Source organism: Garra rufa, chromosome 24, assembly GCF_049309525.1.
Source record: "Garra rufa chromosome 24, GarRuf1.0, whole genome shotgun sequence".
In the NCBI taxonomy this organism is placed as follows: domain Eukaryota; kingdom Metazoa; phylum Chordata; class Actinopteri; order Cypriniformes; family Cyprinidae; genus Garra; species Garra rufa.
In genome coordinates, this window is record NC_133384.1 from 4,847,666 (window position 1) to 4,863,709 (window position 16,044).

Consider the following 16,044-nt stretch of genomic DNA (forward strand, 5'->3'; position numbering starts at 1 on the left):
TCTTCATTCTCTTTGTCTGTTCTCAAGTGGCAACCTATTGTTGTTTAGTCTGACTGCTTTTCTCCAGCTCATTTTCCTCCCCATGTGGCTGCTTTCCTGGAAGACCTTGCCGGTTGCCATTAGCTATTGTGTTTCTCAAAATCCAAAAAGAGCAGTGGACCAGCCCAGTGCATCTGTTTTCTTACTGTAATGATGGGGCTAAAATAAGATGCTTCCAACTAGACTGACAGAGAGTTGGAGGGGACAAAGAGTAAGAATACAGGATGGCATGGTTATTGTGGTAAAAGCCTTTGTTGTTAAATTGGGCATAGCACAGTATGGTTCACTCTATGCATCCATCACCAAGATTGTAAATTTATACAAAGAGGGAGAGAGCGGAAAGGGAAAAGCACAGATCCCAAAAGTAAATTAGACTTCCCACAAGACAGAACCTCAGTCTTCTGTTCAGGATCCACAGTAGCAACGGTTTCTCGAGGCACGCAAGCAAGCCTTGAAAAAGACACTGGAGAAAAAGTGTCATCAAGGACCAGTGTATTTAACTCTTTAGTGAGGAGATTATGATCTTTGGAGATTCTGGTGTCCAAGTTACTTGGATACAACTCAGCAAGATTTGATTTCCATGTCTTTGTGGTTTTAGAGTTGAGCTATGCTACTCTGTTTCCACAGAGGGAAAGGAAGGGTGATGGGTTCATGTAGACAGCTCCAAAGTACTCTTCTTTCCTAAACTCTGCTTCCACATGCAACTGGGAACTTAAAGAAGTGCTGAAAACAAATGAAATAAGCACTTGGCCAAAAGAAGCAGACACTTACTGTATACAACCAGGATGCATAGCATTCACAAATCTTGGCTAAGTCTGGAGTATCTGTGCATGATTATCTCTAATTGAATGGGTTACTCGTCGTCATGGATAGTGAGCTTTGATTTAAACCACAGCTGCAAAAAACTCTGTCTGCCTGTGTGGGATAATCTTTCTCTCTAACATAGTGAGAGAATTCATCTTCCTTTCTAATCATGGAGACCCGTGATTAGCATCCAAATTTAGGGTTGACTCAATGTTAGGTTTGTGCAAAATCTGATATGCCTGAAGGTTGTAATGTAATTGCACTTACATGAGGTTTTCTTGGCTAGATCTAACCATTTGATGATATACTCTATCAACTGAGTCGGTATGTTGCTTTTTAATTACTGATGTTGAATGTTTGATTAATTTCAACAATTATTCCAACAGTTCTTGAACTTTCCGTTTGAAGTATTTTCTATTTCTTCTTGCCAGAGAATTCAACAATCATCTTATTTCATGTAAGACATTTATCTTAAGCCAAGCAAACATTACAAAACTGAAGCTTGTCGCCCATTCATGTTTTTAGTCTGCAACAAAAAGCCCCTGGTTGTAGCGAACTCTCAGCACGTGCTCATCCCAGACGGTCTTTTAGTCTAGTATAAGCACTTCTGAGACGTGTTGTGACTAGTCACAGATGCTACAACAGATTTCAGACTGTTTTCAAATTTGGCCGACTAGCCAGGCATGAACACTGTCCCAAATACCGAGGACCAGCAATGAGCAACAACCAGTGAAACTGCTAGACAAATGTGAGAGAAAGATGAGGCAGGAGCAGGAGCCAAAAAAAGATCTTGTCATACAGCTGTCCACATCTCTTCAAATAAGCGCAAACATTATCTCACGCCTATGATGTGTATTTTTGTGAGAACAAATTTTAAAATAAAATCTACATTTGAGGAGGACAGTGGTCCCATAGACGTCATGTGACTTCCATTTTGACTCAAGCGGAGTATGTTTATTTTTGCCGGCATGGTGGAATGCTAGCGCCACTAGCAAGGTCACCCAGTTTCTTGGACATCTGCCACCAATCTGGCTAGAGAATAACTGCAGCCACCTACTCTTGTATACATTCACAGCAAGGCGTTTGCAGATTATGTAGACTGGATGTATTTGTCAGATAAATGGGCATTTATGTAGCAACATAAACACTTGTTCAGTACTTCAGTAAAGTTTAAGACGGCACCTGTATTTATAAAGTTCAGCGTAAGTTCAAAAAGATAAAGTTCAACATAAGCCCACTGTTTAAATACCAGTAAAGTGAGGTCTAATTTTGTTTATTTTAGATAAACACACAGTAACACAACATAACATTTAAGGGATAGTTCACCCAAAAATGAAAATTCTGTCATTAATTACTCACCCTCATGTCATTCCAAACCCATAAGAGTTTGTTCATCTTTGGAACACAAATTAAGATATTTTTGATGAAGTCTGAGAGCTTTCTGATCCTGTGCAGAAAGGCCCAGAAGTCCCAGTAGTAAGGATATTGTTAAAATAGTCCATGTGACATTAGTGGTTCAATCTTAATTTTATGAAGAAATACTGTTTTTGTACAAAGAAAATGATAATGAAAAATAACGACTTTCTTCAACAATTTATTCTCCTGTTTTAGTCTCCAATGCGTCCTAACATCAGTACCATGACACGTGTTCTCACATGGACTATTTTAACAATGTCCTTACTGTCTTTCCTAATGTGGTAGTTACGTTGATGCCTATGCAGGGTTAGAAATCTCTGGGATTTCATCAAAAATATCTTAATTTGTGTTCTGAAATTCAACTGTTGTCTTACAGGACTGGAACAACATAGGATGTGTAGATGCCCATAGTCACATACAGTAATTGTTTTATGGCCTAATAATTTCACAGCTTGCAATGTGTCAAAATAAAGCTTCATTTAGTTCTTGAATTGGAAAATAACCGGTTTCAGCTTTATCATCTGAGAAGATTTAATATAACATTCCGATAGTAAAAAATAACATCACATCATCATTAATACACAACTCTGATGGCAATTCAGTGACGTCAAGACTATTAAGTTGCTAAAGTTGCTGCTAGCTAGCCTACATTCCCAACCATCAAACAGTTACAGAATGTTAAGTAGAAAATTATCAACAACATTGCTGAAATAACCCAAATACCTTTTATATTTCAAGTTGTTGTTGAGCATTCCTTTATTTTATCAATAAGTTCCAAGTGTGAAGGTAAAACTGGCCTTGAATATACATTGCATATTGCATATACACTGCTTTGCATGACTGTGAACTACTACTTTAAGTCCTGGAATCTCTACTGACAAGCTTGAAATGTGTACTCTTGGTGAGCCTCCAAGGTTGTAAATGATACACCTAATTCATGAATAGTTGTGTGAAAGGCACATCAATACCACACTAAAAAAAAAACTGTCTTTAACCCTTAAATCCATGAATGTTTCGCCAATCATTATTGCATATTTGGGTCTTTAGCGACTCGGACCTACAGTATATATCCAGTATGGATGGATCTAACTTCTGCAATAGCAAAAAAAAAAAAAAAAAAACTCTCTTGATATTTTAAGAACAATTACAGAAGATTTACAAAAAAAAAAAAAAAAAGCATATTTCGTTACCTTTGAAACTCAGGGTTAAATTTGAGCAGATGATTTTATGATCGCCATCATCCTCAAAGCGCATTTCCACAGTATATTCAGCATCTGGCTAATATTTGCGATCTCAGCCATATTCTTAAAACTATCGTTTTCAATTACTTCAGTGTCAGTATTTTGATTGCTGGCTTATTCACCATTCATCATCAAATGTGACCCTGGACCACAAAACCAGTCTTAAGTCGCTGGGGTATATTTGTAGTAATAGATAAAAATACATTGTATTGGTCAAAATTATTTTTTCTTTTATGCCAAAAATCATTAGGAAATTAAGTAAAGATCATGTCCCATGAGGATTTTTTGTAAAAGTCCTACTTTAAATATATCAAAATGTAATTTTTGTAATATGCATTGTTAAGAACATAATTTGGAGAACTTTAAAGGTGATTTTCTCAGTATTTAGATTTTTTTGCACCCTCAGATTCCAGATTTTCAAATAGATGTATCTCGGCCAAATATTGTCCTATCCTAACAAACCACATATCAATAGAAATCTTATTTATTGAGCTTTCATATGATGTATACATCACATACATTTACATACATGTATACATCTATACGTTTTGTAAAATTTAACCTTATGACTGGTTTTGTGGTCCAGGGTCACAAATAACAATGACATTTATATTGCATTGTGTACAGTAATAGCTCTGTAGTAAAGCCATTCAAACCAATTCAATTTTTGCAGATGACATTCTTTTGTTTTATGCCTGCGATAGTTATGAATGAAATATCACGTCATTATTGTCCATCAAACTGTGCCACCTCGAGGAATAAAGGTGAACTGCATGTATTGAGTCATCAGATATGTACATATTTTTGCGCACAAAAAAACAAAACAAAAAAATACTTATACTATTACACACTTATACTACAAACCACAAAGACATGGAGATCAAATCTGGCTGCTTTCAGTCTTATACTGTGTGCCTTGGCTTTATATCACAAAAGAGGGTCAGTTTATGTAAGGTTTGGGAATGTTGTGTTTTGAGAAGCCTAAACAAGCAGTGTAATTGTCTGGGATGTATACTGTAGTTTGTGGGTGTGGGTGTCATATGTTTCATGTGTACATGTGGAGAGTACTCATTTTGGATGTCTCAAGAGAGACAGCTCCTGGGTGGGCAGCAATAATCAGTAATAAACACTGAGCAGACAGCCGTGACGCAAGACACATCAATGCAAACACAAGATGACAGCACTGCAAACAAACATGACAGGGATGTGCCCAGCACATGCCGATTTCTCCAACTGTTATGCGCAATCTATAATGATTTATCAGAGACAGGCATAAGGTAAACAGATTTACTGCCTTTGATTATATCCCCCTGACTTACATCTTTGACATACCTCAAAAAACCTTCATACACCTGTTTGAACACAGCTGTCTAGATTGAAAAAAAAAAAAAAAAGTGTTTTCCCACAGTGCTGTTTGTTGAATTAGAGAGGACTAGATTTTTGCTTTGTCTAGTCATTTGTAGTTGCTTGCACACATGTTGTCCGGTTGATAGACAAAGGCCAACTCGGGAAGAAAGAAGGTTGACTTTGTGGAGTTACGGCCCTATTGACTCAGGCAGTCAGATTTTAATGGAGGAGTGTTTCGGTTCACTGCTCAAGCTTGAAAAACACATTGAATCCACCCCAAAGTCTTCCTCTTCCTCGTCTTCTGGCAGTGCAGAAAGAGAAACAGTATTGTGAAAAAACAGACCTCACTGGGTCCATTCATCCTGTAAAACCACATGAAGTATGTGTCTATGTCAGAACAGACTGTTTGACACATAAACTTGACTGATTTTCTATGTACTCAGAGTCTGGCCGCGGTTGGCACAGCATGCTGACAGATTGGACCTGTAGGCATCGCACGTTTATGATTGCACACACAAACACGCATGTGATCTCTTCCAATTTCCAGAAACACCTCAGTGTCAACACCATAAACCCTTAGCTCTCACACAAGCACTCTTGCCAACGACCCTCAACTAGACTCATCCACTCGAGAGAGAGGGTATGTATTAAACAAAAGAAAGACAGCCTTGGAGACAGTGCCACACACCCTTGCTCATGAAGCTATTTGTGGGTAAAGATCTCCTTTTGTGTCTTTCCATAAGTTGAAGGATAATTGTGTGGGAGTGTTCTAGTTTTTAGATTGTTTTTCCAGAGTGTTGCTGTGTAATTTGGCTAAATGGGCTTTGCCCTGGATTTAAAACAATCCGGTAGAGGATCTCATGCCTGGAAAGTAAATAAGCTGATGCACTCACAAGCATACAATTAACCCTAATTACTGTTTAGGAGAAATGATATACCACTCACCTGAAAAAGTGGTAATGGCTCTGGGCGTTAGCGCCAAATGACTGGTCTTAACTATGAGGGCAGTAGGCATTTTTAACACATATTTTGCACGCTGTGGTGTCTGTGTTTAGCTCTATGGCCCGTGAGTGGTCTGAAATGGACCTACAGGGCCCCAGTGGCAGCTGCCCACATTCACTGCCCACTAAATAAAAAGAATGAGCGGACTTTTATGGGGTGTTGGCTGTGTTGCCCAGAGGCTGAATGTCCTTTAAACCATCTGGAAGTCAGTGTGATGTCACACCCTGGGTCTCAGAGAAATATGATAATGCCACAGGGGCATGTTGTCACATTTCACTTCCTTTCTTTTGAGGTAAATAACGAAAAACGTATACACTGTAAATATGAAACAAAGCGATATATTTGTACTAGACAAGTGTGAAAATAATGTGGATAAAAATTATACTCTTGAACCCCACGTAGATTTACATAAACCACAAAATTCAAAAAGTGTTAGGTTGTGCCCCACGCTCCCCTACTTATAATAAGCCTAAATTACTCACCTAAAAGGTTATTTTCTTCAAATTACTGTTTTACCTTAACTAAAATCACTTGAGCACACATAACATGCTAACTACTACTTACAAACTCATAAGTAAGACTTAAGACAGCATAAATCTAAATGCTTAGCATGGCTAGAACTTAAGAGTCTGTTATTGTCTCATAGTTTACCCTACACAAAATACTTATTGAATATTCCAAAGCACCATTATTATTTTAATAGGACAGCACCTCCTTGAGATCTTGTCTTGACTTTCTGTTACTCATCATTTTCTCCAGTAGTACTTTTCCATGTGTCAAAACAGGGACTGACTCATTGATTCATCTTTTTCCCCCTGAGCTTTCCATGCCGGTCCAGCTGTGGTGAAACGTCTCTCTCACTGAAGATACACAGAAGGTCTTCCATTCACGCTTACTGTCCCAAATTACATTAGAGGGGTAGTTAAGTGAATTCAGGTCTCATTTAGATGGTGAGCTGTTCTTCAAATGTCTGAAATGTCTACATTGCTCCTCTCACACGCCTGATGTCATGTCTAAGTTTAAGACCTTTGATAATTCTCTTTAAACCAGGAAGATCTGAATGTTCTCATCCACTTTTACCAAATGAACTAAGACCAAACCCAGTCATGATCACAGGATTCATTTGATTTCTGAATATAGCATATGAAAAATAAGGTTTTATTTTGTTTCTATATTGGATGTTGTTTTTAAGGACAACTCTTAATAAGGTGCCTGGGTGTGTGTACATAAATACACCAGAACACAGCACTGTGTGCTTTAGACCAGTTTCCAAAACATTCGCCTTTTTAGTAAGGAATAAAGATTTTTATTCTTTCTTCCTTTCTAAATAGTGGTATGAATTTTCAGAAATGTTTCAATACCTAAACTCCAGTCTGTAGGCAAACACTCTTTGGTTAGTCTGCTGTGTTGGATTGTTGGCACTGGTTTTTAGGCACCAGCTTTCATTCTCCCAACTGCTAAACAAAAGGCTCCACCCTGATGCCTCAGAAAACAGGGTGGTTCCACTCAGTGATAACTTTAGAGACCTAGATTTACCTCAGCTCTACCCCGTAATAAATGTGTGAGAGTGTAATTAAAGAAATGGAAAGGTTATTTGTGTGTCTGGATTTCTTCTTAGACATAAACAGATGGGTAGTCAAATTCCTTATGTGGTCAGGTCTGTTCTGTGTAATCATTACCTGTCAGCAGTTGGAGGGACACGTCAGTTGACTTAAGCAACGACTCTCTTGTGTTTCCTTTACCAAACCATGATTTCCTGATTTTGACCTTAAATGGATACCATTAATGTAAAACTTTTAAAAGCTGTTTTAAGAAATTACAGCCATTTATAGTCTGATTTCCTGAAAAGTGAACTACCAGTTTGGCCTTGTTTAGATTTTTATTTGAAGCTTTAAGTATTTTTAGAATTCCATTTGCTGCTGCTACTGATGGATAGTTCACCCAAAAAATTTAAATTGTGTCATTAAATACTCACCCTCATGTCGTTCCAAACCCATAAGACCTTTGTTCATCTTCACAAAACAAATATAAGATATTTTTCTGGGCCTTGAACTTCTGTTAGTTGCTGTCTATGCAGGGTCAGAAAGCTCTCGGATTTCACCTTAATTTGTGTTACGTATATATCACAAACATTTATACACAGGATTATAGTAATGTTAATATTAATTAGCCAGTCTCTGTTCTCATTTTCTCAAATGGCTTGGGTATGCAGACTATTCACAGCTTATGTGAATTGAACGGCACTGGTAAACCCCTCTCTTTGAATGCCCAGAGTATCAGAAAAAAGCATAAATCAAGCCAAGTGGCCTGATCTGACTTCAAACTTCCTGTCTGCTTTCACCTTTCATACTGATCGTCTTGACTACAGCTTCCCCTCTTAGCTCTGTTTGATAAGTTATCCTCAGCAAACCTGTAAGTTTATTAGCCTTGCGAGTTTCCTGTGCCACTGCTCTGCATCAATGTCATCTTTCAGAGCTGTGAGCAGGGGGGAGAGAGGCCACAAAGGGATCTTTCTGTAGCTTGCTGCTGTGCTCGTGTCTCAGACCTACATGCCACCCTCTTTTGCTGCATTTCTCAGCAGCTTCTCAAACCCGCAGACCCAGACGGAAACATTGAACAAGCCTGGGAGTTCTTCCCAGCAAACCCCAACCATGAGACGAAAGATGAAGGAAAGGAAAAAGATCTCACGCTTCAGCATCAGAGGGCATATCCGCCACCTTCCTTTGCTATGGCAACTTTCAAACTTTATGTAGTTCATGCGGGATACACTGGAGGTGTGTTCACATTGACAGTACTTTGCAGTTACAAAGAATCTTAGAGACAGAGAATTTCAGAGACAGTTAGAGCTGATCTGAGAGGCAGAAACCACTGATACAAGTATCACTGTAAGTAATTAAAATGTCCTGATAATTTACTCACCCCTATGTCATCCAAGATGTACAGTACATGTCTTTCTTCATTCGAAAAGAAATTAAGGTTTTTGAGGAAAACATTCCAGCATTTTTCTTCATATAGTGGACTTAATGAGGAGCAATGGGTTGAAGGTCCAAATTGCAGTTTCAATGCAGCTTCCAAAGGCCCTACGCAATCCCAGCCAAGGAATAATGGTCTTATCTAGCAAAACGATTAGTAATTTAGAATTGTTGCTCTCCACAAAGATGGCCAAGGCTATTAGAGGTTCAGTAACACCCTGAAACCAAGTTAGACTACAGTGACTACAGTGGTCAGGGTCATACAGAGGTTTTCCAAGATGGGTTCCATTTGGAACAGGCCTTGCAAGGGTCGATCAACAAAGTTGAGCACTCATTCTGTGTGTCAGGTGCAGAACCTGGGTTCAAAAAACAAATGCGTGAGTGCTGCCAGCATTGCTTTAAAATTTGCAGAAATAGAAGGTCAGCTTGTCAGTGCTCAGACCATATGCCTCACACTGCAAAAAGTCGGTTTGCATGGGCGTTGTCCCAGAAAGAAGCCTCATCTGAAGCTAGCTTACAAGAAAGCCTGCAAACAGTTTGCTGAAGACAACCTGTCCAAGAGCATGAATTACTGGAACCATGTCCTGTGGAGTTGCAGTTCATTGAGGGAAACATGGATTCCATTATATACTGTACATTCTGAAGCAGATATTGATGCCTTCCCTCCAGAAACTAGGCCAAACGACAGTTTTCCAACACAATAACGATCCCAAACACACCACCAAGATGACAACTGCCTTGCTGAGGAAGCTGAAGGTGATGGGGTGGCCAAGTATGTCTTCAGACCTAAACCCTATTAAGCACCTGTGGGGCATCCTCAAGCATAAGGTGGAGAAGCACCATGTGTCTAATGTCCAGCAGCTCCATGAAGAGTGGAATAGGATCTCAGTAGCAACCTGTGCAGCGCTGGTCAATTCCATGCCCAGGATGATTAAGGCAGTGCCAGATAACAATGGTGCACAATATATTGACACTTTGGACAAGTTACCTTAGGGTGTACTCACTTTTGTTGCCAGCTATTTTGACAATAATGGCTGTATGTTGAGTAATTTTCAGGGGACAATAAATCTATACTGCTATACAAGCTGCACATTGACTACAATATAATATATCCAAGTTTCATTTCTAAAGAGAAGATTTACTAAAATGGTTTCTGAAATGTGAGCTATAATGTGTTGAGCTAGTGCAAGATCAGCATTTGTGGCTAAAAAGTATATGCATTTTTATTATTTATTTATTTTTTTAGAAAATGACCAATTGTTTTCTCAACCATTATTCCTCAGCTGCGATTGTGTAGAGCCCGTTTGAAGCTGCATTGAAACTGCAATTTGGAGTTTCAACCCGTCGGGTCACACTGAAGTCTGCTATATGGAGAAAAATCCTGGAATGTTTTTCCTAGAAACCTGAAGAAAGAAATACATGAACACCTTGGATGACATGAGGGTGATTAAATGATCAGGAAATTATTCTTCTTGAAGTTAATTAATCCTTTAAGATTTAGCAGTCCCAAATGTGAGTATCATCGTTGATTCCAGTTAAATGACCCAGCTGCATAGGAAGAACTACAGTTTCAACTCCCCCGTACATTACTTTAATTGTGCCAAAATTCCAACATCTCATCAATCTCAGTAAAAGACGAGTTCAAGTATGTGTCACTGACCATGTAACATAGATTGCGTCAATCTGCTTCTTGTTTACATGTTCACTCTATCAACACTAAGTTCTTAGCTGTGCTGACTGATTCCAAGAAGACTTAGCCATTTGACAAGCCAAGTGTAATGTGATGGGCATATTAGTGTTCACACATGTACAGTACTATGTTCCATTAGTATGACAAACGGAATGTGAATGATTCAAGAGAGTGTTTTTAATTTTATAAAGCTGCACTGCATTTACACTTTTAACAGTTAGACTGCTCCCAGTCTTGATCTGTCTTTTTTTCAGAACAACACATTTGTTATTAACAGAATATAAAAAGCCTTTTCTCTTTAAAAACATATTTTATTATTTCAACAGTTTCAAATAAGTTAAGAGACTGACCTGGCTGAGACATTTGTAAGGAACAAGAGAAAGTAAAACATTTGACATCTCTGAGACATTTTTCAGTTCAGATAATAAGGCATATTTACCTTGTATTTTACAGTATAAAAAAAACACCTTCAGCAAAACTTTGAAAAAACTTCAATTCAACTAGGATTAATTTTAAATCCTGCCGTTTCTTGTTGTGCAAACATACAAAATTATACTTATTTTGTTGACAGCATATTCATAGTTTCATATCACGCAACCCTAGTAATTACCTTCATGTCTTTTAAAAACATGGTCAGCTGCTACATGGAAAAACCACTGAAGTCATATGTTATTTCATTGTCACTAACAGCTCTGAGATTTATAGAAATCCAGATTTTTTACAGTACTTTGAGCTCACCTTCCTTTTTACCAACTTCCTTTTGCATTTATGAGCTTAGAGCAGCTGAGTGCACATTGGGTTGGGGATTTGTCAGTTAGAGAATCCCAATGAAATTAATTAATCATAAAAGGTGTAACTCTAAATGTTTATGACACTATTGAGTTTTTAAACATTTAATGTGCTGTTGAGGAAGAATACCCCTAATGTTTGCCAAAAATAATACTAAGTAACAGGCTTGCACAATGTTTGCATCATTCTCCGCAGTAACACCAGAATGATTGAAATGCAATGATAAAGCACAAGTACTAAGACAACGTACATCTTTTGCTCTTAATTTTGTTGCAATGGCACTGAAAACCTTTCTGTATTTTGTTGGAATGTTAAAAATAAGAAAATGTCTTCCAATGAGAATCACTTAAATGCACATCATAACAAAATTACAGTTTCCAAACTAGTAAATTTAATTAAATTTAGGGAATTTAATGCTAATGCTAAACGTCCTGAGCCAAAGTTGTTTAAATGAAGAGTGACCTCGCCTGATTTCTTTTTTGCCCAAGTTGAAAAATTATGGTCAAATTTCTCATAATTTTGAGTAATGAAACAATGTTTTTATGTATTAAAGTCTGCCAGAGTGTGTACGTGTATGTGTATGTGTATGTGTATGCGTGTGTGTGCTTCCGTCGACTTTATTACACTTCTGTTAAACAGCATTTTCTCGACAGTAGTAAATGTTTCAAAAGACAGCAAATACAAACAGTCACACAACACATAAACCATGAATAAATCAGTAAAAACAGACAAACAGCTGTCACTACACAAACATATACAGGCTAGTAAATTCCTAGTGTAGAACTACTAGAACTATATGGGAGTCTAAGGATCTACGAAAGACACCGCTATGTAGCGTGTGCCATTGGTCGTAGGTAGTCCTTCGTGAAGATGAGTGAGTCTACCTGGATGCATGAAGCTCCATCCTTTTCTAGGAGACTCTATGGAGCAATTATATCTGTGAAATCGACAACCTCCACCCTGAAATAGAAGGAAATGGGTCATAAGTTTAACTATATGTGATTCTACAATGTATTCAAAACCTGTTTTAGGAAACACATGGCCAGTGTATCAGCTTACCTGGAAATCTAAGCCCTTGTTGTTGAGAGCAATATTAATGGTGAATGTTGAGGAATCGTGATGTGGTCTTAGATAGGATTGTCTGTTTGGAGTGTACTTCACCACAAAGTTCATAACGGCATAGCCCTGAAAGAAAAAAGATGTGAGACACAATCCAAACCCAAAATTTTGTGCAACCTTTTCTTCTGTGGAACAAACAGTTGGTGAAGAACTTTCAGGTTTTCCATACAGTGATAGATCATAGTTAAAATGGCTATTTTGTTCCTAACATAACACTATCATGTAACTATCATTTATTTTTTGGGTCTCCTATCTCTTTAATGGATGACCCACAAAGAACTCAGACTCACGGTACCAACCAGAGTTCACATTCCATGAGTCAAATCAACCAGAGAACTAACAGGGCTCCAGTTAACAGTGGACAGACTGTTAAGAAGAACAGCACGAGAGGGAAAGTTGAAAATTACAGAGAAAAAGATGACTTGACTCATTCCATGAGTCACATCAACCAAAAACCAAACAAAGCTCATCTAGCAAGCTGTGTTTTGGTTGGCTGTTGTAATAAGCCTTCAGAAATCAAACAGATGGGTAATGTACTAAAAAAGATCCTGGTGGCTGACAAAATAAAAAAAAATGACTTCAAATTGTGCAAATTATATAAAATGCCCTACTTATAATAATCAGCAGCTCAGTGATTCACTGATTGCCTTTGAGTAGTATGTAAAGCCATGAGTTGAATCAAACAGATTTAATGGATGAACTTAAAATCTGCAACTAATTTCCTCATACACCTCTCTTAGTGGTTGTAATGACCCTTAAAATATTCTGATTTAGAGGTGAAATATAACTACGTTCTTTACAGGATTCATGAGTTTCACCCTGGCAAACATTAAGGAACAAAATGTCTTATAAAAAGATGAGGTTAAGGTAGAATAGAGAAATTCCCTAACACAGTCAGACATTCTGATATAACAGCTCATTATGACTTGGTCCAGGCCCAGACTGGCTCACCTTGGTGTAATAGCCAGAGAAGACCTTGAGAGTGACAGGAGAGATGAATTCTCTGATAAAGTGCAGCCATTCCTTATCGAAATCGATCTGTTTCATATGAATGTCATCTGTCGGAACACTCTCATAGCCTCCAGTGATACGCTTGTCCTGTAACGAGAAAACATAATGAATGGGCAAACAGCAAATGATAAAAACCTAACCTAACTTAAATGTTATCAGCAATCGTGCTACTGTGTATAGTCTACTAAAAGGTAACTTCCCATGGTAATAATATGTAATTGACTACATTTTTACACATTTTTGTCCATTTCGAATAAAAAACTATTTCCTTTTTTGGATTTACACATCTTTAGAGTAATTTTCATTCATGGGCGATCTCTGTACAAAGTGTGCAGACTGTTTTAAGGCCGGCGGGTTTATCTGACCTCGTGGTTTCCACCAGACCATGAACCATAATTTTCCATCTCGTCCACTAGCTCATCACAGGCTTTCTCCGAGAGCACAGGGAACCAGAAAACATCTGGGCATGGCTGCAGAAACATAAACAGGTGCTTAGTATCATCAGGTCAACTTTCGCCCTTAACACTCAGCATGAGCTATTCCAGCATAACAGATTTTCACTCTAAACAATTTAAACTCATGCAAACATTGATGAGAGTGTTATGGAAAGAACAAATGCCTTTCTTTTCAAAGTTGACATCATGGAAAACCATACCCCCCTTTACTTTAATATTTATCTGACAATCATAACAGAAGTAATTTGCATATAGAAGTCTAAAAGTTAGAGTAGCAAAAACAGCCAATGTAGGGATCAGAGAGACGATAAAGAATAGTCTAAATTGTGATATAAAACTAAATTACAATTATTTTCTGTGAATGTAACTTTATTAACAATGTACATGGACTTATATTTAATGATGATTAATGATGATGCTGCCTTGAAGCCTCCAGATCATTTCTTCTAATTCTGTTGAACTAGTTTGTGTCTTCTGAGACTGTAAATCAATGGATCCTTCAATTAACCTTCTCAACAATTAGCATCTTGGAAACTGCTGGTTTGAATCCTGCCTCCCATGTAGATTCTTTAGGACAGGGATCTCCAGCCATGCTCCTAGAGAGTTCCTGTCCTAGGGTGTGTATCCCAAAAGTGTCATTAAAAGACTATGGTCACAAGTTCCATTGGACTTCATGTTGATAACGACGGAACTTGCAACCATAGTTGCTTTGGGAAACGCATCTCTGGTTTATTGGAGGATCTGCAAATTTATAGTCTCAAAATATGCAAACTTTACCAACAGAATGGAATCTCCAACCCTGCTCCTGGAGAGCTACCATCCTGGGCTGCATTTCTCGAAAGCATCGTAAGCCTAAGTTAATTGTGGCTTCATTGATGACTGCTCCTGGAAAGCTACCGTTCTGCAGACTTCAGTTCCAGCCCTGCTCCAACACACCTGCCTGTAATTATCAAACAACCCTGAACACCTTGATTAGCTGGTTCAGATGTGATTGAGTTGGAGCTTAAATCTGCAGAATAGTACCTCTCCAGGAGCAGGGTTGAAGACATCTGCTTTATGGTATCATGGAATTAAACTGTATCTTAACTTCATCAAGTGACCACAGTGGTGACTTAAGGATCATTGATTAGCCTCCTCTTTTTCTCAAAGTACACAAAAATTCTTGGACCCATCATGGACCCATGGATTTTCCTACTTCTGTGCCAACAACACATGGTTCTACTTCTCTTTCTTGCCTTTGGCTGGCTGAATCTCGGCTTGCGTGGTAGACATCTTGGCCTAGTTAAAAGACCATTAACTCTCAACTCAACGTCTCAACTTAACCTAGCACAGACAGAGCTCGTTGTCTTCTGGCAAGCCCAGCAACAACGTTCAGCAAAGCCTGTCAACGAAACATTGATGATCATTTTGGCTTTACAAACCATTGCAAAGGCTGCCTAGTTATGTAGATTTGCACTGTACTTTCTCCAGGAGATCATCAGGTTCTATCTGGTTTCTATCTGAGCAATCTGTACAGCTCCTTGTCTAGTCATCTCTAGACTCTGGAAAACTGCAGTGATCATTAAACTTCTGCTAATTTAAAAAAAAAATGTGGTTGTTCATTTGGTCTTTAATCAGACCGAGAGTATAGAGTTGGGTTTCTCAACACTGGCCCTCGAGGTCCACTTTCCTGTTTAGCTCCAGTGCTAATCGAACACACCTGAACAAAGCTATTCAAGGTCTTCAGGATCACTAGAAAGTAACAGGTAGGAAGTTTGATCAAGGTTGGAGCTAAACTCTGCAGAAAAGTGGACCTTGAGGGCCAGAGTTAAGAACCCCTACACTCTTAAAAATAAAGGTGCTTCAAAAGGTTCTTCAAAAGATGCCATAGAAGAACCATTTTTGGTTCAACACAGAACCATTCAGTCAAAGGTTCTTTAAATAACTATTTCTTGCTTACCTTTTTATAATATGAAGAACCTTATTTGCCACAAAGAACCTTTTGTGAAACGGAAAGGTTCTTCAGATGTTAAAGGTTCTTTATGCAACCATTTAGACAAAAAGGATTCTTCTATGGCATCGAGAATCACCTTTATTTTTAAGAGTGTAGAGAGGTATAGAACAACCACTAGTTCTGCATTTGCACCCTCCTACCTACATCCACTTTTGCAAATCTCCTT

At 38.2% G+C, this 16,044-nt stretch overlaps 1 protein-coding gene across 1 annotated transcript in view; it reads right to left on the minus strand.

Moving 5' to 3' along the window:
• Positions 1–10,822: 10,822 nt before the first annotated feature.
• plod2 (procollagen-lysine, 2-oxoglutarate 5-dioxygenase 2) overlaps positions 10,823–16,044 on the minus strand; it is a 32,009-nt gene continuing 26,787 nt past the window's right edge. The window contains exons 18-21 of the mRNA XM_073830312.1: positions 13,796–13,900; positions 13,371–13,517; positions 12,360–12,485; positions 10,823–12,260 (exon numbers count right to left, since the gene is read on the minus strand). Of these exons, the coding sequence (XP_073686413.1) occupies positions 12,105–12,260; positions 12,360–12,485; positions 13,371–13,517; positions 13,796–13,900 (534 nt within the window). The 3' untranslated portion in view covers positions 10,823–12,104. The remainder of the gene's footprint in view (positions 12,261–12,359; positions 12,486–13,370; positions 13,518–13,795; positions 13,901–16,044) is intronic.